General features: G+C 39.9%; 1 protein-coding gene across 1 annotated transcript; it reads right to left on the bottom strand.

The window, feature by feature from the left end:
• Nucleotides 1–2,668: 2,668 nt before the first annotated feature.
• PLG (plasminogen) lies at nucleotides 2,669–26,090 on the bottom strand. The gene is made up of 19 exons (XM_064706932.1): nucleotides 25,983–26,090; nucleotides 22,697–22,832; nucleotides 20,379–20,485; nucleotides 17,407–17,521; nucleotides 16,455–16,594; nucleotides 15,720–15,840; nucleotides 15,470–15,588; nucleotides 14,450–14,612; nucleotides 13,752–13,882; nucleotides 12,828–12,993; nucleotides 11,910–12,076; nucleotides 10,853–11,001; nucleotides 9,335–9,428; nucleotides 7,650–7,770; nucleotides 6,832–6,906; nucleotides 6,345–6,485; nucleotides 5,111–5,217; nucleotides 4,128–4,273; nucleotides 2,669–3,359 (listed from the first exon to the last, which is right to left on the bottom strand). Exons 1-19 carry the CDS (start codon nucleotides 26,029–26,031, stop codon nucleotides 3,198–3,200), a joined length of 2,409 nt encoding a protein of 802 aa, XP_064563002.1. The 5' UTR covers nucleotides 26,032–26,090; the 3' UTR covers nucleotides 2,669–3,197.
• Nucleotides 26,091–27,416: the final 1,326 nt, after the last annotated feature.

Here is a 27,416-nt window from a genome sequence, read left to right as displayed (position 1 = left end):
ACTCTGAGGCACAGCAAAGGTCAAAGGTATGCTTAGCAAAAGTCAGTAATGACTTGGAGACATGAAACTAAATTAACATCTCACAATATATATGGCTAATCTAGAAGACACCACACAAAACTGGAGCTACTGCTACAAGGAGAAAAGCTCTCCTAGACCAATACAATCTTCTGTAGACAGCTGATAGCCCAAGGCTGGCTGGCAGACACCAGCCCTGAACTGGAAGCTGTGGGCTTGCACTGGCCAGAGGCTGTGTCTCAGTGAGACCCCCAGCCACAAAACTCAGCCCAGCCAGCCCCTACTGAAGGCACCTTGGAGAACCAGGGTGAAGTGATCACAGGTAATGATGGGTGAGCTGAACCCCCTTCTTCCATTCAGTGCTTCTTCTTTGTGTTTTTTTTTTTTTAATTGGTGTCCCAAACACTAGCAGCTTGAGAAAGATTGCAGAGATCTTTTAAAGCTACAGCTTTCCAAATAAATGTGAACAATATTTGACAGCTTCTTCAGTTAGTGGACAACTAAAACACATTGAGAAATGACAGATGCAAAGACTTGTTTCCTCCTTTCAGATTATACTTTGTTTTGCATGTGTTGCTCAAAAGATAATGTAAGGGATAAATTTTGGTGGGTAAAATGGCTTGGGGCAGTGTCAGAAGTTTGAATATTTTTATTTCTGAATAATTTGTTTTGTAAAGGACAGCAGAAAAAAAGCCTATGCATAATGTTTTGACTTCTAATCTAGTAGTGCTAAGCAACTTCAGGTGGAGTTTGTATTTGGTCATTGCTTTTGTGCTAACTCTTATCCCTAACAGGGATTTTGTAAGTTGAAAAGCTCTTCCATCTCTGTGAGACTTTGTGTTGCCTCCTGAAGGTGTAGTGGGTGTGTAATGTGGTGCATGACCAGCAGCCTGGTAATGGTGGGAATACCCTCTTGTGGGCAAGGGATGACAGAGGAGGTGGTGGTACCAGATGAACAACTTCAGCAAGGGAGAATCCCAAGCAAAACCAGCTGCGTGGAGGTGGATGCACCTGGGCATGCAGAGCACAGGACAGGCTGTTTGTTCAAAAAAAGAGTCATTCTAAATTCATATGTGCCTCCAACTGCTTAATACTTACAGGAAAGTTCTGCCAGCTTCTCAGGAGGCACAGCAGTGTTCTCCTAAGTTGTTGACACCAAAATGGCTGTTGTGAGAGGCACCTCTTCGCTGAGGGCCTGGACTCTGTCAGCTATAATTGTGCTGCACGTGTGTCCTCCAGAGGCACAGTGAGAGATGTGAGGTACACAAGAGACAAAGGGTCACTGTACCATCACCACAGGCACACAAACAATGTGTCCTCAGAAACCCAACTGTGTTTTTCCTGTTGGCAAAGAGGTTTCTTAGACCAACAAACAGATGGAAGAGCTATTTTGGGTCAAATGTGCCACTGCTACCACATGTCCTGGGTTACTTTATCCAGTCTGTGCAAAGGGTTACCACAAAAAGTGACAATTTTTATTGCCCCTGACAGTCTTGCAGAAGGAAAGGATCATGACTGGCACTGTTTGAAGCGTTGTGAGGTGGAACTTCTGTGGCCTCTCAGGCATATCCCAAAATTTCTAGCCAGTTTAGCAAGGAGAGCAGGGCCAATTGTTTCTCTGTCTGTAAGCCGGGTATTAACCATGCCTTCAAGAGTTCACATCTGAAGAGCTTAACAAATCAAAGCCCAAGCTGCAACACAGAATTTCTGTTGTCAGGGAAGAACTGTACAAATCTCTTGATTGGCTTGATGACCAAAGTGGATATATATGGAAAATATGCAGGATGGTATTTGTGCTCAGTGGATCCCTCTGACCAGACAGGTGGGTGGTGTGTGCTTTATCAGAGCTGCTCCTGCTCAGGAAGGCAATGCCCTGAGATGATTTCATCTCCTAGAATCCGACTCCAGAACTAGAAGCTTCAGAAATCACCCTGCCACCTAACTATGCTTAATAGTTCTCATCTCTGTTTAAGGCACTGGGAGAAAAAAACAAACCAAACGAAAACTCTTAGGATGCAACACATCCCTTCTGCATGTCCAAGCTTACAAAAAAAAATAAAGACAATTTAAAAATGACATGCAGCTTGGCTTGTCTGAGAGTGCAGCAAATGGACAGGACAAATGCCACCCCAGGAAGTAGCTGTGTTACTTGGAATAGCCTCAGCACACCCTGGGGATGCAAGAAGGACCCCATGCAGAGCTGGGGGTCTCCAGAAGCCTGTGAGGAGCCCCCTGCTTTATCTGCCAGACAGGCAGGATGGGAGCAGGAGTTCACAGTCAGCAATTGCTTCACTTTGGCAAGCATGAGTCAAGCTTTCCCTGGAAAGAATTTTGGAAGGTTTAAGCTTACACTCCCTATAACCACATTTGTACATCATCTTCTTATAGAGGAGAAAAATCTACATCTAACTATTATGGAGTTATGTATTTATACAAAGAAATAAATGGGTACAGAATTTTATAATATGTAGAAGCATTGTCACTATTTGTGGTACCTATTGATAGCTATTTTCTTTTCTTTACTAGGGACTAACTTCAGGGTGAGGCTATTTTTTAATCCACTGTTTTATATCTTTGATGCAACATTTATACTTTTGTGACCCATGTATTTCCTTGACAATAAAAAAATATGAAAACACAAACCAAAGGTGTTTCTTTCCTTTTTTTTCCATCCCATGTATTTAATGCTATCAGATGTAACTAATAAAACTTCACAGGCATATAAGATATGTACTGTGAGATTCTTCTTTGGTTTGTAGCATCAAATTGGTAGTAGGTTCAGACAACTCATAGAAAATAAAAAGTATTCTCATTTCTTCATATCTTAGAAGCAGAACATCTTGAAAATGATGACCTTAAAAGAAAATGTCATTTTAGAGCTTAAAAAAATTAAAATACAGGTGTCCTGTTACAGTTAAGGTTGGAATTTTCAACATGTTTTTCAGAGGTGGGTATGTCTATTGTCAGACATAGCAAACAAACTATAGAACATATAGAAACAGGGTAACAGACTGTCAGCTGGGCTTCTTGGCAATGACTACTAATTTATACCAATTTAAAATGGATGATCATATTTATTTTGCTTCCTTACGAATGATTGTAGCTTTAATATTGCACTTGGAATCTTGTATTTCTGACATGCATGCTGCTTTCCAGGAGAGGGCAGTCCGTACCCAGGATCAGTTGCTTTCCATCACACTATTAATCCAAGGAATGTAGTTGGACACTCTAACATAAACACCAGGTTTCATGGGTTGGGCACAGCCAAGGCCCCAAGAGGTGACTCCATGTTGGACAAATTTATCTTGGTCCCGGCAGACTAGAGGTCCTCCACTGTCCCCCTAAACAGAAAAAGAACAGGATGATTCCTTCTTGGACAGACCCTTCCCACAGGAGGCACAGAAATAGAAGTACCTCCTACATGCAAAGGACACAGGAGTTATAAGGAAACACTGGAATTCCAGCAAGACAAGAGTTTTCCATGCATTTTGCTGAACACTTTTATAATAAAAGCTCTCTTCATGTCACCCAGGTACTACATTTATTTTTGAAGTAAGGGGATTTATTGAAAAAGAATATGATTGCCCTTGTTAACTTAAACAGTGCTTCCTCCCTCAGTTTCTTTTCTGAGCTCTTCACGGGTTTCTGTTATTGCTAGATGATCCTGTGGCACTGATACATGGAAGTTCATCATTCCTTTGGCCCTTGTTTTGTCTGCATGGCACTGCATCCTTCCTTGACTGCTAACTGAGATGCTGTTAACTGAGCTAGCTTGGACATTGGAGGTAATCTGGTTGAGGCTAGCAAGGGGGCCTGGGGAAAGAAAATCAGACCTTTTGTCATTCTAAGTTGGCTTCCACACACCTGACTTGTGCAGCTGTGTGTTACCACGTGCTCTGGAGTTCAGGCTTATCTGAAAAATTTCCCTACTTTGCAGCAGCAGACATGGGAGCAGGGAAAGAGAAGAATCCATGGGCATTTCACTGCTCAGATACATGTGGTGTGGTAACACCCCAAGGATAATTCTGGGCCTCTAAAGCCCAAAAAGCAATGCCCTATTTGATCTGAATGTGCTTACAAGTGACTCTCATGCTGACAGACTTTCTTACCTGGCAGGTATCTGTGCCTCCATCAATATTCCCAGCACAGAGCTCGTGCTTTTTAACTCTACCGTTCAAGAATTCAGGGCGGTTGCATATTTTATTCTCAATTACAGGAAAGCCAGTTTCCTTTAAGTAGCCCTCACCAGGAGTACCTTTGGAAATGAAAAAGAGACGAAAAAAGAATGAATGACAAAGGTAATTATCATATTCACAACACACAAATATCAGGACATGGATAAGCAGTAAAATCAGCATAGTGTGCACTGTGCATACACTTCCCAGGCCCAATATGAAGATATACCAAAATCAGCAGGCATTATCATCAATATTATGGTACTTACCACCTTCTACCACCCACCACTGACCTTCCTGCTCTCACAGTATATCCATGTGGATCCAGTACCCACAGATACTTGTGGGAGCCATTCCCAAGCCATTTTATTTCTCTATATCTGAATTTTGTGTGGAATAAATTAGGTAGGAAGCAAACAGTAGAAAATGGCATGGTGGGAAAGGAGGCAGAGAAGGTACCAATGCACTTCTGAACCAAGACAGAGTGAGAGGTTTTGAAAATGAGGGATTTATTTGTTGAGATGTGAACCAGCCTGGTTGGGAGGAAGAATCACTCAAGAGAATGAGAAAAGTCACATTTGTGTGATTAAGAGATAACCTAAATCTAGAAAACTTTCCATCCAATTGGGCAAAAGCCCACTTTGGGGAAAAGCATATGGACTGAGAGAGAAATGACTCCTTAGCTCTGCTTCTCCTCTTGTAGCATCTATTTAGAGGGTTTCAGTTTACATGGCACTGAATGAATTAGGAGAATCAGTGTCAGAGAGACGGTGGGAAGTCTGGCAGCACCTGATGAATTTTGATGAAACAAGTTTTTCATCAATAGCTTGCGTGGGGCACAAGAGAGGGCACACTTTTTTACAAGTATATACCAGTCTGCAAACATGGAGCTTTTAAATGTGACAGTGCTGTCTCACCTTTTGTGTCTCCCCAGCCTGTCACATAGCACTCCTCTCTTCCTCCTAACACAGAGTTTTCTTTTGGTAAACAAACTGGGATTACATGATTATTAATGACTGCTGGTCTGGAATGAACAAAGAGGAGCAATCATTAGCACAATTATACTTAATACTAGGTTCTAATTCAGGTTTCTAAAAAGATTTTATACACATTTAGTCTTTTATCATTTAAATCCTTCGTTTCGTTTGAGTTTTTTTTCTGACATGCAAAATTGCTTTTTAGGCTCTAAATCCACAGAAAGTGATACACAAAAGAGAAAAGTCTGAAATGGAAAATGATATAAAAAGAGCCAATAATAATCTAGGAGAATGCTTTGAATTAGGCTAATGCATAGCAAATAGAACCTAATTAGAAATAATTTAGTGGTATTTGTAAAAAATAGATATATATTTTATAATATAGGTATAATTTAGTGGCATTTAACACCTAGGTGTTAGATTGCTCTTTCTGCATCCAGTCTGATTTGAAATCACTTTCTGTCAGGACACTGAGCACACAGCAGAAGCTAAGTCCATCTGACTTGCCACCTGACTTGCCTTTGGGTGCAGCAAAAGCTCATTTACAAGACCACATTTTTAATCTGACCCCGTATCTGTTTCAGACATGCACTGCAGCCACAGCACTGAAAGCCCAAGCAGCACACATTCACATCTGCTGGCAGCTGCATGGACAAATTCCTTTTGATTGCACAGTTCCACAGAGGGCATTTCCAATGAATGAAAACAGATGCAAGAGGGGCCATACTGGGCATTACATCAAACTCTTTGCCTGCCCACTGGCCAGCCCTGCTGGAAGAGGAAATCTCCCCACCACAGCATGGGAACAGCATGGAGTGGCATCATGCTAATGTTGCAGGTTCCAATCATCATTACCTTATCAAGCATGTAGAAACACAGACTAAAATCTCCTCTAAGCATTACCTCCTGCTATTCTGCTGCCACTGCCTCACCTTGCAGCACCTGACACCCAGTGCATTTCCAGCCTGGCTAACTGTCCCCAGCCCTCCTCCCCTCCCAAAGGCAGCCTTTCCCTTTCTGTAACCCCAGAGCCTCTGCAAGGAAAGAAAGAGGGGGTCTCCAATCACTAACTGAACACAAAGTACGCAGAAACACTCATTTCTACAACACCAGCAACCACTTTTTAGTCATCTTGTCTTATCAGAACAAAGGAGTGCTTCAGGGAAGAAGGTACCTGCTCAGTTTGAGCAGAGCAATATCTGCTCTGCGTGGTTCCTTGAACAACTTCTCTACATCACGGATTTGTACTGACGGCTCTGTTGCAACTTCTCTGTGTAATCCAAGGTACACTTTATAAGCAGCTGGTCGTGAGGACCTATTGGAAATGATTGCACATGGTGAGCTGATGAATACACAACCAGAACAGAGACCACTTTCAATGTTACTGAGCACCTTGTTCTGTAAAAGCCAGATAGCCAGCTTTGGAGTAAACTTAATCCCTTATAATGGCACATGAAATCAAATCGGCAGGAGTTATCACTGTCACTCTGCTTTACAGTCAAAATTCAGTTTTAATGAATGACAAATGGACTTGGCTCAATTCTTGACTGCTTGCAAGCTGTTTGCAACCAGCTTAGATTAGTTATCAGGTCTCTTGCTTCTCCTGTTTTTTTTCTATCTTGTGTAAGAAGTTGCTGGTGGAGACCATAACAGATACTTACTTTTCTAAGCAGTGGGCAGCAGTAAGAACCCATTGAGGATCTATCAGAGTTCCCCCACAGAAATGCAAGCCATAACTGTAATAGAGCAAAATGTCATGAAAAGGGCAGTGGTTTAAGATGGGGAAGTTAATCCTACTGTAATTTATCAGATAATATTTCCAACATGTCTACCTTTACAAACTAAAGACATTACTCCACAATTTCATTAAGAAATGTTTTGCTTTCCTAGAATAATGCTTCTTACAATGATAGTAAGAGTCTGTGGACATTTTTAGGAGGCCTTGTATGAAAACACCTTCATCAAAACAAACAAAGATCTTCATTCTTAGTCAGTGTTTCTATTACTGGAAAAACCCTGTGTGCAGTGAGGTTCACCATTTTAGAGATTTTGACTTTTTCTAGCTCTAATCACAGTCATAAAGCTCTGCAAGTGGCCTTGATTACCAGTTTTATGAATAATTTTGCCAGTAGGAGCAAATGTTTACATGGAAGGACTGATCAAGAGGTGTACTAGCCATACTGTTGCTTTTATTCGTTGGAAACTGACTCTGTTATAGAATATAGTGACAGATTTAAAGTCATTCTGCCTTCTACTGAAAATGTTCTTGAAATTAACAATTAACAATTGATTTGTCACAAAATAGAGTGTTCTTGGTTGTCTAAACAACCTTCTTTAAGAATAGTACACACAGTGTTTAGCCTTGAGCTATGTTTAAATTGAAATCAAGTTTAGAATGCCTGAACCACTTACTGTAAGACTGTATGAGAGGCCAGGTTTCTTTGCATGTAGAGTCCAATGTAATGGGGAATAACCATACCTGGTACGGAGGCTGATCTGCCAGGGCCAGGAGTGTGGGTGTGAAATACACCCTGCAACAATCCTTTGAGCACACAGTTTTGGTCTGAACTTGGATTTCCCACATTCATACTGAGGAGGAGCTTCAGAAAAGAAAACAATATCACTGTAAGGAACTTAAATGATTTGCTGTATATTCACTATGAACTCGGTGAACTAGAAGGTGAACCTGTTACATTTGTCACTTCAGCTTCTGATTCTCTTCAAGGAATTCTATACCATACATCACATATGTTTTGTTAGGTTACCTTCATCTGGAACACCTAAAAATGCCTAGTAAATTTTTCTTTTTCACATACAGTTCTCAGTGGCCAGCAAATTACACACAAGGAGCTCTACAGTTAGATAGAAAAAAACCCAACCGAACAAACCCAAAACAAAAACAGAAGAGGAAGGAGAAGAAAAGAGAGAGAAAAAAGAAATAAAGTCTTCCATTATTTTTAAATGGTCTCTTATAGACATCAGCAGTTTAAACACCAGAAGCAGATGTTTTAAACAGATGTTTTAAACTAGTCTTGTGAAATTCTAAGGCTGTCTCTGAGGAATAAAATTTTGTCAACTCTTATTTTAGGATCATTTGGCACTTCAGATTTCTCTGAGTTATTAAAAAAGTAGTTCTTATTTGGCCTTGGTGAACTGAGTCTTATCAACACAGAATTTAGAATTTTGTCAGCAAAAAGAGCTAACTAAAGAAATTAAAAGCAAATGCTGTGTTTCCTCTGTTCTTTAGATTACCTTCTCAACAAAAAACCAGTACTAATTTAAAGAAGAAATGGATTATCAAAATACAATACAATAGTGATATAAAAATGTGTTGTGAAAATGTGATTTTTTTTCCTTAAGAATCTCAGCATAACACGTTCACTGCAGTACTACTTTCACAGGTCCAGTGTGTTTACAACAACAATTTTCTTTTTCTTGTTTGCTCCGCTTTTGGGTTTTGATCTGAGCACATTTTCTTCTGCTCACTGCTGAGGGGATAAAGCAGCAAGAAAGTCACCCTTCTTTTGAGAGCTACCTCTCTTCCTAGCATAGCTTTTGTTGTTGACAGACATGAAAGGACTGGAAACTAAAATGTTATAAAACTTTATCATTGTACACTTTGTTGCACCACCTCATTCAGAGCTTGATTACTACTAACAAAGACAAAGGGCATTTGGTTAAACATTTAGGGTCAGATGCATTTTGCAGATACTAGATATGGTACAATATCAGAGGAGGGACAATCTGGTTGTCATCCAGGACAGAACCAGAGCCACGTGAGAGGGAGTGCAAAGATTTTGCTGGTATAAGAGCGTGCCTTGTTCAGCAAGGCCACACACAGAGTTATGCCAGGAGATTGGGCTGGGGCAGGGGAAATGTCTGCTGGAACTGCCCATTTTGAAACACATGACAAAACCCCATAAGCTTCAGTGGCCTCCAAATCTTGTGCATTTGGGGCTTTCAAGGAAGACCAATCTTAGGTCTTCAGACAGAGACCCTGAGAAAATCACTTCCCAAGAGCCTTAATTTCTTATCTATATCTGTTGCACTTAGATCAGTCTTTCAGACTAAACACCAAGTACTCTCCAGCTGTTATGAAAAGATACAGGAAAGGGAGTAGTCTTTAAGGGGAAGGGAGACACTAGTCTTTAAAGGAATAATTACGGCACTTGGGAATGTCACAGTACTCCCAGGCTTTTCTTGGGTCTGTTGTGTAGCACCAAGGTCCATTCACATCTCCATCAGGATTCCTGCAATACTGTAACAAAGAATAAAGGCACCAGCTATTAACCAGGGAATAAAAAGGCCAACCAATTAAAGCTTCAAAATAAAATTTGGGAAATATTTTTTTATTTTCATTCTTATAAGTGACTTCCCATTCCTTTTGTCAAATATTATTTTTCATTTTTCATTTGCTCTGGAATTTGGAAAAGGATAATAAAAATCAGATTTCCTCATCTGCCTTCAGACATTAAGCTTCACGAGGGCAACCTTGGATTCCTGAGATCTCAAAAACTGGGAGATCTTGACTTTGATGAAGCTTTCTAAAGCACAGAAAATATTTACTCCTGCTTTCCCTACAGTTAGGAGCAATAGGAGCAGTAGGATCAGTCCTGAGGTCTTTCCACATCCACTCTGGCTACATGACTCAGGGACAGGAGAGTGTTGTGTAAGCTGCTCTTGCTCAACCTGATGGTGCAGGGCTGCAGTGCTCCCCCTCATGCAGGTGCTGAATCACTCTCTGGGCTTTCCCTGGGCATACTGACTGATCCCTGCTCAGCACACACACCTCACACAACTGCATGCCACCAGGTATCTTTTCCAGTTCCCTTCCCTATCCTGAAACATATCCCATGTCTTAGAGAAAATATATGCTACCAAGAGCCCCTGACAAGTGCAAGAACCAAGAATTTATGACAGGCAGCTTTTTAGAGACAGTTTCCCCAGTCTGGAATTCAAAACAGGGTATGTGACGCCATCAAAGAATTGACTAAAGCAAGTTCTAAAGTCATCTACCCCGTAAAAAAATAGTTCAAGCTGTAAGCATCAAACAAACTCTTTGAATCACATGCAAAGCTTGTCACAAATCAGGCAAATACTGTAAATGGGATGTTACAAGGCTAAAGAGCTGGTGAGTACATTTTTTAGGACTTGGGAGATGAAGATTAGAAAGGAAGTTTGCCTTCCAGGGTGGTCAGGTACATGTATAGACCTGAATAAAGGGCTGTGGCAGAGGCTGGAGGGCTGAATGGGAATTACTGGGGCATGGGGGGCTACAATCCATCAGCTACACATCTCAAGGAACTTGCAGTGAACATTGGATCCACCACATCACCTGTCCCTGGTACCACTGAAACCTATGAGCCCAGGTGTTCTTTCTGTCAGAGGAGACAGAGGCCCTGCCCACAGACCAGCTCTGGCTGGTCCTCGGTACTCAGGAGAAGCAGGTGCCCATCTGAAGCCCCTTGGATGTGCTGCAGAAGCATTCAGTGGAGCTTCTGGGCATCTCTGTGTCCCACAGTGACCACACTGGTCATGGCAGCAAGAACTATCATGATCAGGTTTTTGGATTGAACTGAGAAAAGAAATTAACAAAGACCTGTCACCAAATGCTCACTGAGGGACCCTGAAAAAGGCAGGCAAAGCTCCATGACAACAAGTATTAAATGAACAGTTGTTTACATTTTTTTCCAGGCCTGCTCTTGGATGAGTTGTGGGAGTGAAATAGTCGTGGCTGTGAGGTCTCTGAGAGCTCCACTCCTGACAAGTCCTGCCCCTTGCAGTTTTTGCCACTGTGCCACGGTAGTCTACACCATTTTCAATAATGCACTCTGTGAAAAATGAAGGAAAGGAAATGGTTGTTAGCTGTGAGCTGTTGGGCTGCATCCATACTTGATGGTGATGAAGCAGAGATAAATTTGAGGAAATACCACTACAATTTACACATCCTACATATTATGTAGATGAGGAAATAAGGGCTACATAGTCTCAAGGATGACTAACAATGATATTTTAATTTCCTTGCATCTTAAAAATTTTCTTCATGATCATGAAAGTCATAAATAAAAGAAGCTTACATTTAGTCAATCCTTCAAGACTCCAGAAATCAGGTCTACAAATACCATGCACTCATAAAGTATTTCCCTTGCAGACACTGATATCTGTCCAATGCCACATTTTACAGTAGGTAAAACTCAGTAACACGTATTCAGCCAAAATTATTAACCTTCTAACCAGTGAAACATGTCATAGCAAAAACAAATTAAAAAAAGAAAGCTGCAGAACTCTAACCATCTACTGCATAACAGAATTGCATCTGAACTGAATCAAAAAAAGCCAGCTGTCCTCTGATGGTAAGTGGAACTCTAGAAATGTGAAAGCATGGCACAGGAAAAGACTTTTTGGAGCAGGTACCAGCAAAATGCCATCACTGCTCCATTTTCTGTTATTACTAGTTGCCCTCCCACAGCAGAGCCATCTGCTTCCTCATGTTTCCAATATTGCCAGATGTAGCAGGTAAAAGATATGATATTAGCCTAAAGCCTAATGCAAAAACCCTGCTATAAAATACTACAAAAGTGCTCAGAAAATTAAGAGCGTGGATACAATACTGTATTAAATTCTGTATTTATTTAGAGTTTCCTGTATTTCATTTCTTATTAAATTCTTGAAAGTGTTTCCATAAAAACCAGCTTCCTGGTTATGAGCATTTCTGGGGAAATGCTGAAAGTATTCTCACCAGGGTTTGCTTCCTCTGCTGTCTGAGGAGGCTTAGGTACAGTCTGCAGCCCCTGGTCGTCACACTTCTTCAGGTCACAGTACTCCCACCTCACGCTGGGGTCGGTGGTGTAGCACCAGGGACGGCTGTCGGCATCCGGGTTTCTGCAGTAATTTTGGCTCAGGCCCCTGCAGATGCAAACATATTATCTTCCTACCCATGCCATTGCCCTGGGGAGAGCTCACAAGAACACTTTAGCAAGCAGATCTGCTTCGGAATTAGCATATACCATTTATCATGTACATTCTGTCATGGCCAGTTGAAATCGTCTTTACAGCAGAAAGAAATCAGGACACATACATTAAATATTTAAATATGCAAATACTTATTCAGTGATTAACACTTAAAGTAGAATATAATGTAAAAATCCAGATAAGTAAATACAGACATGTATAGCAAAGATATAATTTATTTTTTTCAAATATGGCAATAGTTTTAAAAAAGGAATAGTTTTTTAGCATTTTCGAAAAAATAAGTGATAAATATTAGGAGTAAGAAAACAATCTATCCCTTCTTCAAAGTTTTAATGACTTGCAGACTAGGAAGCAAAGACTTAAACTCATGAATAAATTAATGCATAGAAACAGTTCATTTCAGCATAAGGGAAAATTTATTATAACTATTAATTGCCTTAGAAGCAATGTAGAAACACACAGTTAATTAGTCTAAAGTATAATAGTGGCACCTGTGGTTTCTTTCAAGATGAAGTTAATAAAAAATGTTTCCATGATAAAAGAAGAAGAAAAGGAAGGGATTATTTTTATCTAGTACAATCCCTTCCCAGCTTTATAATCACAGTTGTGCAATGATGATGCACATCAAAACAAGTTCAATGGAACGACCACTGCCCAAGGAAAGCCGGATGGGAGGCACACGTACGCGTTGGGGTAGTTCTTGGCCGTTTTGTTGTGCCGGTGCGGTGACATCGAGCTCCAGGCCTGGCACTTCTTCCCCGAGCGAGTGAAAGAAGCTGTGCCACGGTAAGTGACCCCATTGCCCTGATAGCACTCCTCAGTAACCTCAGCCTGCTCAGGCACATCCACAGCTGCAGTGAATAACAGAAACCAATCTCTTGCACCTTAACTCTTTGACATTGATGCTTAAGCATAGAAAGACAACAGAAAACAAGGAGCCAGAGTATTTAATTGACCACCACATCATGCTTTCTGTAACAGAATCCTTCTCAGACAGTAGATCAAAAGGAAGATTTCAAAAGATGCTTGCAAAAATTTCATTATATGCTAGATTAAAAGCACTTGTACTTAATTTTACTGTCATGCATGGGGATTTATTTCAGATAACAAGCCAAATATTTAGCATACGAATCAAAATTTTTCAGGATGGGGGCTTCCTGTGTCTTTGCCATACGCCTGTGTGTGGAACAAGACTACCTTGTGTAAGGAGAGTTTTCTTCTCATTGTTTTCTATGGAGTCTTGGTTCAATGCTCCTAAATTATCTTAGATTTTGCTACACATTCAGTTATTAAGGAACTGGCATGTAAAGCTAACTAACTTTTCCATGGAGCATTTAAAAATATATCAGTGGAGGTAACCACCACTGGGCAAAATGAAAAGATTCTTTTACAGCAAAATTTCCTGATCTGAGGCAGCAGCTGACTTAAAACTTTCTGCACTTGGCTGCCAGACTGCACACACCAGTGTGGGTTCCACATCACACCCAGGAGCTCAACTAGACACGGCAATGCCAACAGTGACAGCAGCAATGCAACTGAGCAGAGTCACAGGAGATTTTTCAAAATGAACCATGATGACCCTTCACTTCCACTTGCCTCCTGCTCTTACCAGGGGCCTCTGGCTTGGCACTGTCACAGGAGGGGATGTTGCAATATTCCCACCGGGCAGTTGTGTTGGTGGTGTAACACCATGGCCTCTTCTCACCATCAGGATTTCTGCAGTAGTTTTCATCTAGGCCCCTAGAACAGAAAACTTGGCTGATAAAAGTCTCTCTTGGAAATCTATTAAAAGTTATGAACACATGGAGAATCTCTTGCTGCCTAGTTTAATGTTGTATTTACTGATGCCATTTGTCACATGAATAATTGCAATTCGCTGGTGTTTTGTATGTGCTAAACCAGATACCTGCACAACTGATGAATGAGTTAAGAGACTGTAATACTTCGAAGTCAAGAGTAGCACAGCAGAGAGAATCTAGGGTGAAAGAATCTAGCCCCAAGCAAATATCATAGCTGTACCCTTCTTACTCCACATGGTTTCATCTGAGCAACCATACAGTAAAAGGATGAAATGAGGAGGGAAAGAGTCAGCCAAGAAGAGCTTGAAAGTCACAAGAGGAGACACCTGAATTCAAGAACAAAGAAGTCAATAAGAAGAAATGTATGAAAAAATTGAAAATATGAGATCCAGCAGGTGATGAATGCTGGTGTAACTGAAGGACTTTGCAATACAGATGAAGAAAGCTGAAGTAATTTTGAGACTTGGCATTTCTCATGGACACGGAGTAACAGAGGGGTTTCACTTACTGGCAGGGATAGTTTTCCGGAGTGCGAGCGTGTCTGTGGGGAGACTGAGAGCTCCAGTCCTGGCAGGTATTTCCTGATTCAGTAACAGATATTGTGCCTCGATAGTCTTCTCCTCTCCCTGAGAGACACTGGCGTCCTGGGACAGGAGGTGGTGGGGGTGTTGCTGTGACAGAAAAAGAAACTGAAATTAATCCGTGCCTTCTAGATATAGTAAAAAACTAAAGCAACAAACCACTCTGATCTTTATAATCAAGTGGGCTTTTTAGATTTCTTTGCAGGTAAGTTCTAAATATCAAAATATTTGAAAAGTCCAAAAGGCAGATAATAGATCTAAAGGTATCTTTCTTGACTTTTCTTTCTCCCATTTTGAGTTCTTCACAAGCAGTCAGGCTGCTAGAAGGGCATTTGCATTTGTCTCTTTACAGCAGCCAGGACACAGAAGTCAGGATATGAAAATTCTAGCATCCTCATCATAACAGATCTGGAAAGTGAGCAAGTGGTAATACTGTGAAGAAAACTGTGGTGAAAGTGTCTGGCCCATCAGTGATACAGACAGGTGCACATGTAAAATAGACTTTGGCTGGTGAGAGACAGCAAGGATGAGGTCTAGTGAGAATCCCAAGGAAAAGTATTCTGGCAAGGACAGGCCTTTAGGGGAAAAGAAAACTGAAAAGGTGGAGAATTCATTTGGAAGAGCAAAGCAAAAGCCAAAGTATTTTCAGGAAGAGTGAAATTTCTTGGAATCAAAAGAGGAACAACAGAAGAAACAGCAGAAATGCCTGGTCATAGGAAAACACACCAAGGAAGGGAGATGTGCTCCAGACAAAACCATTAGAAATGCCTAGGACAGAAATGTCTAGCGGCAATAAAGCTATCAGAAGTTCATTTTAAAGTGATTAATTTTTTTCTCTGAGATAAAATTCAGCTGTCTTTTATACTTTTCTTATCTTTGAGACCTCTTCTGTTTGTTTTAGATCCTCACACCACTCTGACTGGAAGAAGCCTAGAAGCCAGACTCACTGCAACGAGGAATGTCACAATATTCCCAGCGTTTAGTTGGACTGGTAGTGAAACACCAGGGCCGAGGTTCTCCATCAGGATTACGACAATAATTATTCTTCAGATCCTTCTCTGGAAAACTGAACCAGAAAAATAAGATTTTTAGGTTTTAAGATACGCTACTAATAGCTGTAACAATTCTCCTGTCTGGTGCAGGGTGGTCTTCAGCCCACCACTGGTGATAAAGAGCCCATCACAGAACCTGACTCACTTTTCTGGGAGGTATCCATGGGAGTGAGGTTCCTGGGAGTCCCAGCGCTGGCACTCAAGCCCAGACGTTGTTGTTGCAACCACACCATGGTAGTTTTCTCCACTGCAGTGCATGCACTCTACTGTAGGAGCAAGGCAGAGTAAGGACAAGAGAAACAGAAAACCTCTGATCAACTGGTCCAGAAACATTACTAGTTGTCTCACACGAAGCACAAGAGCCTGATCAGAGTACAAGGCCGTAGTACAGTCATTTTTCGGCAAAGTAAAAGCTTAGTTTCCTTGGTAAGATTACTTTAACAATCAACTTGTTAAAGTCATTTTAGTTGTTGCATTATTCCATGAAAAAAAAACCAACCCTCAAACCAACACTACAGACTACAGGCTTTAAAATAACCAAATTGAATCTATTAATATATAATTTAAAATCTGTGCTTTGCTACTGTCACATTTTATTGAGTTCTGCACTAGCAACTGTCATTTTGTTCAATTCTAATTTTATGATATATCAATACACCCATATGCCTTTTTTATCTTGGGAAAAAATACTTTGTGTTGATGTTTTCAGGGTCTTTTGATATCTTCCTTGTTGATGTTGAAAATGTTTTGGAAAATTTTGTGTTGAACTAAATTCAAGTTTGAAACAAATGCTCAATTAAAAATAAAAGTGTCTGAATAACTTCACATTCTTCAACACATCTTGAAAAAATTGGAAAGAAGTCAGTATGTGTGTCCTGACCTTCACACTCAGGGATGTTACAGTAGTCAAATCTGGTATCAGGATCTGTTGTGTAACACCAGGGTCCCTTTACATCCTTGTCAGGATTTCTGCAGTAGTTTTCCTCCAGTCCTGCTTTGGGATATTTTTCAGGCGTGTAACTGGAACAGAATTAAATGGGATTACAGAATAAGGAAAGCGTCCCAATTATTCAGCTCAGGGCTCTAAAAACAAAATCTTTATCTGAGGACAATTTTGTAGATGTTGGTGTTTAGAGGGCCCCTATGAGTTAGTGTGTGCAATTGCTGAAGCATGAGAAGTGCTACAATGATAGACTTCAAGAAATACAGTGCCTCTGTGGCCAGTTATGCCCTTAACACTTGCATTTGCTTTAGCTATTGGTTTCCAGCAGTTATTGCTCAGGCAGGGTACCATGTTCCCTGAGAGACACAATGAGAATGTGTTTGCTGAAATGTGAGTCCTCTGTAACCTGAATGCTACAGCATCTGTATAGAAGGTTACTAAATAAACCCAGTTAGGTGTTTTTTATTAAATACAAGAAATACTGCCTTGTTAATTGTGGATTCGCTGAAAAAATGATGCACCTCTATCTCATCTGCCACATGTTATACCTTTGGCCAAGAGAAGAAGTTCTTGCTCGGGTGAGACTACTGAAAAATTCTGATTTCAGCAGAATCAGATGTTTCTCTATCTAGTGTTTTGCTCATGTAAAGCCCATAAAATTTGAATGCAACTGCCAAGACTGACAGTGTCTCTGTTGGTCATGTAGCATCACTTAGAGGTCTTGGAGTAATAACTCAGATTGGAGAATTATCTTATTCTGGATAGGGACAGAAAAATATTTTATAAGGAGATTTCTAACACCAAAATTTGCTTACAAGACAAATTAGCACCTATGTGTGACTTAACAAAATTTCAGAAAAACATATGAACAGATACGAAAAGACCTTACTTTGGTTTATGTGGGGTATTATCAGCCCACTTCTGGCACTTCACACCTTTCTGAGTTTTGGCTTCTGTTCCTCTGTAATCCACTCCATTTCCCTCCTTGCATTCTAGAAGATATACTGAAATGATATGTGATTAATCAGTATCATGACATATCCACTGGATTCTAACATACACAAAATCCATTCTCATGCTAGCACACTTAAATATGTTTGATCATATTTTGAATCTCTTATGTTCTCAAAACAAGACATTTTATATTGTAAAAACCTGCTAGATTTTTACAAACCTGCTAGATAGCTGATGTCTAAGTTGACTTAATTGGGACTGAAAATGTATGTGAAAGCAAAAGAATTTCTACACCAGAATTACAGAGAAAGGAGTGTAACAAAAGCCAGTTATTTTGGGAACACACCATTGTAGATTAAAATAATAAAATACACTTTAAACATTTAAATAGATACTAAAACAAAATAAAATCACATTCTCTTTTTCTTACCTCCTATAAGATTATCATAGTTATGCACAATAATTAAAATCAGATCTTTAAAGATGGTCACCTGAATTCAGCTGAAGAGAAGACAGCTGCAGTTTAGGTACAGTCACTGCCAGGCAATGTGTCCTCTGGCTGAAAAAACTAAGTAGGAAACTCATTTACCATTTCCCTGGGGAGCAATCTGTCTTTTAGGTTGTGACCTGGTTTGTCTCAGGGTCTTTAAGTAGTGTACAAACTGAATATTCGGTAGAGACTGAGTTCTGCAACAGTTTTTCCCAGCATCCAAGTTGTAACAAAGCTGACACACAAGCAGAAGATTAACAGAAATCTGGAGAAATAATGCCATTTTACACAGACCTGTCTTGCCCACAGTGAAAAGAACTAATATTTGAATCCAAAATATGGTTCAGCTTTTCTGAGGGCTGATATTTTACACCTGAATTTACAGATACACCCTTAAGAATGCTTTTATTTCAATGTATACATAGAGGCAAGTTTACTCTAGAAACTTTAGCTGGAAGCCATTTGGATCCCTCAAACAATTTTGCAATAAAATAACATTAAACCCCTCAATCACTGAACATTGAATCAGTCAAGTGCTGACTCTTCTTGTTTGTGTAAACTTTTGACCGTTTATATAACCTTCAGGGCTTTTCCTTTCTGATGACAAATTACTAACTTTGATCCCCAAACTCAACCCGTGTCCCTTGGGTTAACTATTTCCAAACAGATATGTAGGTAACAATTCCAGAATACAGCTTTAATTCTTGTTACTTTTATTGTAAGTCAGAAATTATTAACTTTCTCTTTTATAGCACATACTGTTGAAAAAATAACTTCTGAAACTGTCAGTTTTATAGTAATTGTCATCCTTTTTGTTGAACACAATGATAAATAGCAACTAGGTCTCATCAAGTAATTGCTTAGACTGAAAAAATTACTGCAGATACAAGGATGAGCAACACAGACAGTACCTGATACATGCACAGTAGGTTGTGTATTTGATGTTTATGATAACAAAGGTCCATCTTTTGGTTTCTGCAGGCAGAGGTGCAATTTTTGGAAATTTTGGTTTTGACAAACAAGTTTTTCACACTTTTAGTGGCATGTTTCTGTTATTTCAAGAAACTAAAACACGTGTCTACGGCCCCCAAAACATGTAGTAACCAATTCCCAGTGAGTATTGCAGTACCAGGCTCTAACTTCAGTAAATCCAAGGGATATCTCAAAAATAAACCAAACTTGCAATCTAACTCCTGATCACAGTAAGAAAAACCAAGACGATTATTTACATATAACTTACTCATACAAGCTCTCAGCTTTGTTACTCATTAATTGATTCACTCAGTTTTCCTTCTAAATAAGAACTGCAGAAGATTTCTTTGTGTTACTTATTTGTGATGTATGGAAATTCCCACCTGTTTCTGTGTATAATGCAAGAACTAATGTTCTAAACATTAAATTACCTGCAGAAAAAATGCAGCTGGCCAAAGAACTGAGGGTCCTTTTCAACCTAGTATTTTCTGAGGGCTTCAGAAAATACCAGGTTGAAAAGGACCCTCAGTTGTCTTTGGTCCATAGCCCCAGAAATAGCACATTCAGGTTCCAAGGTGAGTGAGACTGCTCAGGGCTCTGGCCAGCCAATATCTGCAAGGGTGAAGGCTCCACAGCCTCTCTGGGCAATGTGGCCCAGTACTCACACATCTTTCTGTGAAAAATTACCTCCTTATCTTCCTTATCAGGCCCTTATCCACAGTGCCTGAACAAAACCTCATTTGGATGTTCGGCTGCAATCTGGCTAAAATCTCCTTGCAGCAGAGCACAAGCATTGTCTTAGCCCACAGGGAGGGATAAGCCATCAAGGTCAGCAGAGAAGTAAAGATACATTTTTCTGAAGGTCATGGGTGTTCACTATCAAGTTATTGAGATTCTTGCCTTTTGCTTAGAAACTGGCCCATCAAAACCATTCCATGATTTTCAGCAGTTGAGAACCTGGTTCATTTTCTATTACCAAAGTCAAGTATTACTGTATTATTAAAATCAGTGAACAGCACAATGAAATTTATGTTACATCAAAAATAAACCACATTCCTTCTTCCCTGTATACAGCAAGAGCTCCATGCTTGACAATGAAATTGAAAAATAGTCTTAAAACACAATTGTTTCCTTTCATCTGGCATGAGGTGATAATTTTTGAAACAGGATAAAGAATTGGATAGCTACCATTCCTCAGAGACACATTTCCTATGTTCAGAAAGAATTAGAGACCATTTCTGTCAAATAATCCTCATCTTTGACAAAAATATTCATAAAATTCACCACGTCAATTAATGACATAATAAAAATAATAATGGGATAAAAATGTCACCAATTAATTAACTGAAGAGTATGAACATCATACAACAATATACAAATACTATAAAAATAGATCATTTTTATCCGAACCACAGTTTAGTAACACAAAAAAGATATAGACATACTTCTTTTTTCATAAAGAACTGCACTTGCTCTTCTGAATATCATTGCTGTTTTGGTGTTCTCACTCAATGTTAAACACTGCTGGTCTTTACTGGTAAATAAGAAGGCCCTGTCAAATTTAAGAGAAGAGAGCAATGTAAGAAACAATACTGAATATATGCTTATTTTCCTGAAAACATTTTTGAATATTCAGTTGTCATTTTATCAAACACTACAGTTCGACGATATTTAAGACTGGGATTCAAATTTCTATATATTAAGAAAATATCAATATTTAAGACAGATATTTCAAATCACTGAGTATTATAGCTCACATTTTCAGTGATGATTGTCACTTCTAAGTGTTCATATCAAACCTAGGCTGAAAGGGATCTACAAGAAGAAATGATAACCAGGGATTTACCTTGCCAGAGGTTCAAGAGACCATGTTGAAGAGGATATACACACAAGGCACCTTGACCTTATTTTAAAAATGTTAGTGGTCATTCAAGGAGTTAGACTCTCCACAGTATGCAGCAGTTACCAAGGAGCAGGTAAAACACAATCTAGGACCTTAAATTATCTTGTAGTAACTCTTCTGAGAGTAAGCACTCCATAAATCATAGCCTTTCGTAAACTGCAAAACTGGAGCAGATGGTGCAGCCTCTAGAACAGCATGTAAGGAAACCTTCTGACAGGCTAAATAATTCCTACAGCTTGTTTTTTGGGACCAAAAAGAAAAGAGCAATAGCAGCATGACATTTAATGGGTAACAAGAAAGCTGTTATGCCCAGTTAAGCCAATTAAGCCGTCAGTAATGTTAAATTTGTAAGTAGGAAAGTAACTAAGGAGCATGGCCCAATCCACCTCTAAGGTGGGATAATGAATTTGAAGTATTGATCTGAACACATTGGTCTGAAGCATTAATGTGAGGATGCTGCAGTGCTGCCCTGGTCCTAAGCTCTGACTAACATTTATCTTTCTTCCCCCAGATCCTTCCTGCCAGACAGCACCAGTTCTTGCTTGATTGTAATAGATCTCATGTAATTAATTAAGGAGGCATTAACCTGATGTCATTCCAGTGCCAAGTAATGGCAGGCTTAGACCCCAGGGCAGAAGTTAAGGAATGATATTGTGTCTAAATATGCCTCAAAAGAGAACATTAATTCCCTGCCAACTGTAAATATATAATCTGAATATACAGACTTGCCCTCTCTGCCTTCCTCCCTACTCTCCTGAACCACATGCTACTGCAGCTCTGCCCTCTTTGTGGTATTCAGAGTAGAGGTGGATCAAGGGCAACTGGTGGTATTTCATACAGTCAGCAGACCCCTGTCATCCTTCAGGTTTCCACCTTTTTAGGAACAAGTCTCATTTTCTCATTAGAGAAAATCCATTAGAGAAAACTCTGGGTTTTAACTCTCATTAGAGTTAAAGCCCAAAGTTACAAAACACAGCTAAGAAGTCAGGACCATTGTATCCTTGCCTTGAATAAAAGCATTGAGTAGAACCAAGAGCTTGAGACAGCACTGCAGGCAATCACTCTGCTGAGTTCAGAAAGGCGTGCTGCAGAAGGGCTACACTGGAAGAGACAACCCCTCTGCCCCGTATGTGCAGACTGCCTCCCACCACAGCAATGGACATCTCTCCTTACTGCCCCAGTTTCCTGCTACACTGCTGGAGTTCAGTGGGTTGCGAGCTTTGGCACAGGAGATCCAGCAGCCTCAGGCTCAGAGCAATGGGCTCCTGTGGGGCAGAAACCTGAGCAAAGGCCAACAACCCAGGTTCATCAACACCTTTCACGCTTTCTAGCCCCTTGAGCCTGGTTAATGCAAGTGCAGCGAGAGGACTTGGCTAAAAGGGTTTAGAGTCATAAAGATCTAGGTGGTCATCTCCTTGTCAAAGTAAATAGCAGTTAGCTAAGTCCAAATTCTAGTAAAATTCTGAAAAATGGATTTATCTGCAAGATAGGCAATGTGATGAAAATAAGCAATCCTATCCTAAATTTTCAAGAAATTAATTATGACTCTTTATTGCAGAAAGAGTGCAAGAGTCTTGATAAAACCATGCCAAGTTTGTTTGCAGCATGTCAAGTTGTGCATCGAGATATTGTAATGTTTTTCAATAAAAGTTCAACATAACTTTCTTAAGTTCTCTGTTTTTTCTTTCTTCATCTATATGTCCCAGGCATTCTGTTTGTTTACATTTTTTGTTTTTCCAGCAAACCTCAAACCCCCACAAAGTCATAAGAAAACCCTTGAAATTTCAGACTGCAGGTAAAAAAGGCATATTGTTCCATCACTTGCAATGAAAGATGTGTGTGGGAACCAGTGGAAATTACCTGCAAGCAAACTTTTCTTCATTTTCACATTTCTCTGCACATTCTTCATCACTATTTGCTCTATAAACTTGCTTCATTGGGTTGAGCAACCAAGCTCCCTCTGTTCTCACATAGCGGTCTAGAACACTTCCTTGCACTAAAATGAAAAAGAGAGAAAGGAGTGAAAATGGGAATGATGATTAATTTCAAACTCTCACATTAAATTCTTTGTCATCTAGTCATGTGACATCACCATTTAATTACTGGAATAGTTGGTTAATGGTGACAAAATATGGGTAAATCTAAAATGTCTTCCTGGTATGGCAAAAGGCAGCATCACTGAAAACCCAGTGTTAAGGCAGGACAGAGAAATGGCTTGAACAATGATAACGCAAACTTATGGTATAAAGTAATGGCAGCACAAAAGATGACATAAGGAGAAAAAAGAGGGAAGGTGTTTCAGAAAGAAAATATTGGCCATGCATGCTTTGGACACAGCAGAGAAATGGGGCTCAAGAAAGGTGTGGAACAACATTTGTCCCATGCTGTCCATCTATCCTCATGGAATGACTTCAGATTTATCAGTAACTTCCTTACAAAGGCTCCTTTTAAAAGAAACAAACCATCCTCAGTCACTGAGGTTGTCAGATGTTCAGTTTGTCATTTTTGTAATAATCCTGTACTGAACTTACTTAATAATCAAGGTGGCAGTTGTTGCCCTCCATTGCAATGAATTAAGACAAGACACTAAACTGGTAAATAAATTCACCTAACAACCTCTGGGCTACAGCTGCATGTCAAATATATAGGATACTAAAAAGTACAGCTATGTTAAATGGTAAACTCAAAAATTGTTCAAGAACATTTCTTCTTGTAAAGGACTTTGGCATTTAGTATTTTCCTGTTACAGCTCTGCAATATCAGAATTAGTGCATAGCACAGTGATTTTCATGACTTCCAGCTGCAGGGTCATGGAGTTGCACGAGTCCTATGATTTTTACAGTTTCTTTATCAGTGGAGCATATGACTCTTCTGACGAACATCTGGCCCTGGGAGTTACCTATTCTGTAGGGTTTCAACCCCAGACAGGCACCCTGGCCCCCGGTCACTGCAGGACATCTCAGTCCTGCTCTGTGCTTCTGTGCCTAGCCTTACGCAATTGCCGAACAAAAGGCAGACAGGGGATGAACCAGACCATGGCTGGAATCTCAGGAATAACAGCCATGCTGCAGAGAGGAACTTCACTTTCTCTGCCCCCTGTCTGTCTCAGCCATGGCCCAATGCCAGCAGCAGGGACAAAAAGCCTCCTTGTCCCACTCAGACCCGTGAGAGGGGGCTCCACTGGGTTGTTCAGTGATGTCTTTCCAGCTGAGATGGCAACAGCTCCTCCCTTTCCCGAGTAACACTCTTTAGTGTGAAGTGGGCTCAGAAGTATTCTGCTACTAAATTCCTTCACTTGAGAGATAGCTCAGCCTGCAATTGGGCATTTTCTTAAAGATCATTTGGCATCTACAAGTTGAAGCTGGTAAAATAGGGATAAAAGCCAAATTATGCTTCCTCTTATATGATTGCAAGAGCATAGAAGTTCCTGCAGGGGTTTTTCTGCATTTAAAAACCCCTGGGAAGAGTTCGTCCCTAAGAGTTGGCAATTACCTTAACAGTATGCATGGAAAAAAAGGATAGCTGCTGGAAAACAAAAGAATAAGTGGAAAAGAGTCTAATGGCATTTCCACTAGTTATTTCAAAACAAAAACACTGAGAATAAATGAGTTTTGAGACAAAACATTAAACTAGGTTAAGACAATATCATAGGGATACTGCAATGCTCTCCACAAGGAAAAGAAAAACAAGCAAAGAACTCCTATTATGGTACAGCTTCCATGAAAACTTAGTTCTGTTCTGTTTTGACATTTTGCAACAACATTGTCACTATTAATACAACATTTGATTTTAGAAATATTGACAGGGTCATAATTGATTTGGGTCATAAAAGTATTTTCCCCCTTTCCCTGTTATTTACATAGCAGGGAATTACTTGTAGGGAAAATAAAAAGGAAAATATGCAATCAATAAAAAGCAGTAAATTTTCATGCTACCATTTGCATTATATCTATGATGTTTTACAGTCTCAGAAAGATGTATTATTATCTTATTCAGAAATGCAAATATTTACTACCATTTGTTAAAGAATTTGAAGACAAAAGTATAATATTTCAGATAAAAGCCCAAAATGTATATTTTTCTCCCTTATATAAAATTCCTACTTAATTGAGGAAGGTATTTGACTTTACAGAGGCTGTTCTTTTGCAAAAACAGAGCTTAGAAACTAGAATTTAAATCAAGATAAAAATTAAATAAGAGATTTTTTTTTATGCTGGGGCATGTCTCCAATATTTCCAGCTAAAATCTACCGATATATTTTCCTAACTGTTACTTTTTCTTATGCTTTAAAACTGCATATGTAAAATGTTTGTCTATTTTACTGTATCTTTATATAAGCATTAGCACACTCACAACTGTATTTTTTACTACAATCACAACATATTGTACAGTTATATAGATGCTTGCAAGAAGCTGTGTGGTCTGAATCTCACAGTTCATTGGAGTTTAAAGTTTCCAGGACAGAGAATATTCATATGTATGAAACCCATAGAAATATATCTAAAGAGCTCAATTCAGTTCTTGTGCATTCCAAAATTTTTGTACCATCTTCCACAAAAATATCTTTTTGTGCCAAAAATATTGCAGAAACGAACAGTGATCAGATTTGGTCTCCATATCATATGGAATGAAAAATTCACTGTTAAGAATGTAGTTATGAAAAAGACCGAAACTGCAGTGTGTAGAACAAGCTTTCCTTTCCTGTATGATTCTGTTTTACACAAGCATTAACAAATTTTAGAGCAATCAGAATCAGGATCACAGTGGTTGGAAATAACAGAAAAAGCAATCCCCAAACCTAAGACAAAAGGCTGCTGAAACCAGAGGGAGCCATGCCTTCGTGCAAGCCTTTGACAGGCTGCTCCCCAAGGGTGCCCCTGTCCCTGGCCAGGGAACGTTTGCTGGGAGCCATCAGCACCCATGCAGACACCAAGGCTGCTCCTCTTCTGGTGTCTCTAATGGGCACTGGAGCAATGACAGCTCTCACTCTGCTCAGCAGCAGCTCTTGCTGCCCAGCAAGCCCCAAATCCATCATTATCCAGGGGAGCTGTGATGCAGGGATTTGGGGACCTACCTTCATCACACGGAGCCTGCAAGGGTCTGGCCCCAGCCTCACCCAGGCAAGCAGAAGGCAAAGGAGTCTTACCTGAGCTGAGAAAGAACAGGAGGAGAAAGGCAGCTTTGCTAATCCCCATTTTGGGCCAGCTTGCTGGAAGTTGTGTGTGTCGGTGCTCAAAGTTTTATTGACTTGCACTGGAGTGAGGCAGCATCAAACAAACAGGGCAGGAGGATTAAGTTAATCATTCTCCCATGCTGCTCCCCCCTTGCCGTGGTGTGGCTGTTCAAACAACCTTGAATTGGATGGATTACCAAATCAGATTCAATCATTCCTACTGGATGCTATTAAATGCAAAGGCACTTTCTTGTTTTGCAGGATATATTTAGTTCTCAAATGGTTAGGTCTTTCTCTGCTAGAGAAAAGACAAGAATAATGCTGCTGGAAAGCATGGGAAATCATGTGTCCAGGCAGGATCTGAATTTCTCTTTACACTAGAGTCCCAATAGTAAATTCAACCATGCATGCCTGTATTGATTTATAAGGAGCAACTTCTATTTAATCTCATGGTAAGCATGATTATAAGATTCAGATATTAACTCTGTAAAATAGTTTTACTTCTTTATGGAAGAATTCCTTTTCTGCTGTCTCCTTGAATTACAGTTTTCTTTTTTTTTTTCTTCTATTTGGGAGTAGGACTTAATTTTAACTTCCTTTAAACTTTAGATTTAAGAGAATACAATTTTCACTTCCTTTAAACTTTAGATTTAAGAGGATACTCTGAACCTTAAACATTAGGTTTAAGAATCACAGATAGCAATTTAGTGTTCTTCCTTACCAGACATTTCACCTCACACTTCATGCACAAACTCACCCAGCAAGGGTGTCAGACTTTGCTCATCTGTGTGTTATCCTGATTTCAACATCAGCTCACTCTGTATTTCCCAAGCAGCCTTTACCTTGGAAAAGTTGCACTGCAGCACCATTTCATGGCTTCTCTAGCATGTTAACTCTCTGGTGTTGCTTCCAAACAACTTACTGAATCAAATGTGCTAGTGACTCACCAGAGGCAGTCACTTGCACATTTGATGAATGAATGAATAGGATGAATATTGGATGGGGAGAACAGACTTGAATGCACACTGCTGGATCAATCCTCTGCAACTGGAGGCCAAAAGTTTACAGAATCATGAGTTGCTTCTAAAAACTAATGAGGCTGTCCGCTTCTACATCATCCTGCCTGCTTTAAGTAGAAGCTACGCTGTACTGAGGGTATGGGATAAAGCTAGGAGTGAAGGAGCAAATATGTGAGAGAGGCATTCTAGGATGAGAACCACATTAGCTTATATGTTACTGATTGTGTGAAAAAATTAAAGCTGATCCTGCTTGTGGTCCTATGCTGTTTTTCTCCTGGTAGTATAATACCATGCTATTTGGCTGTTTCCTGTGCTTGAATCTGTTTCAATGCAACTTGTGAACAAGAGAAAAGCACGGGATATCTGCAGAGGCTTGGGATACCACTGA

This window comes from Zonotrichia leucophrys, chromosome 3 (genome assembly GCF_028769735.1).
Source record: "Zonotrichia leucophrys gambelii isolate GWCS_2022_RI chromosome 3, RI_Zleu_2.0, whole genome shotgun sequence".
In the NCBI taxonomy this organism is placed as follows: Eukaryota; Metazoa; Chordata; class Aves; order Passeriformes; family Passerellidae; genus Zonotrichia; species Zonotrichia leucophrys.
This window is presented reverse-complemented; position numbering and strand designations above follow the sequence as displayed.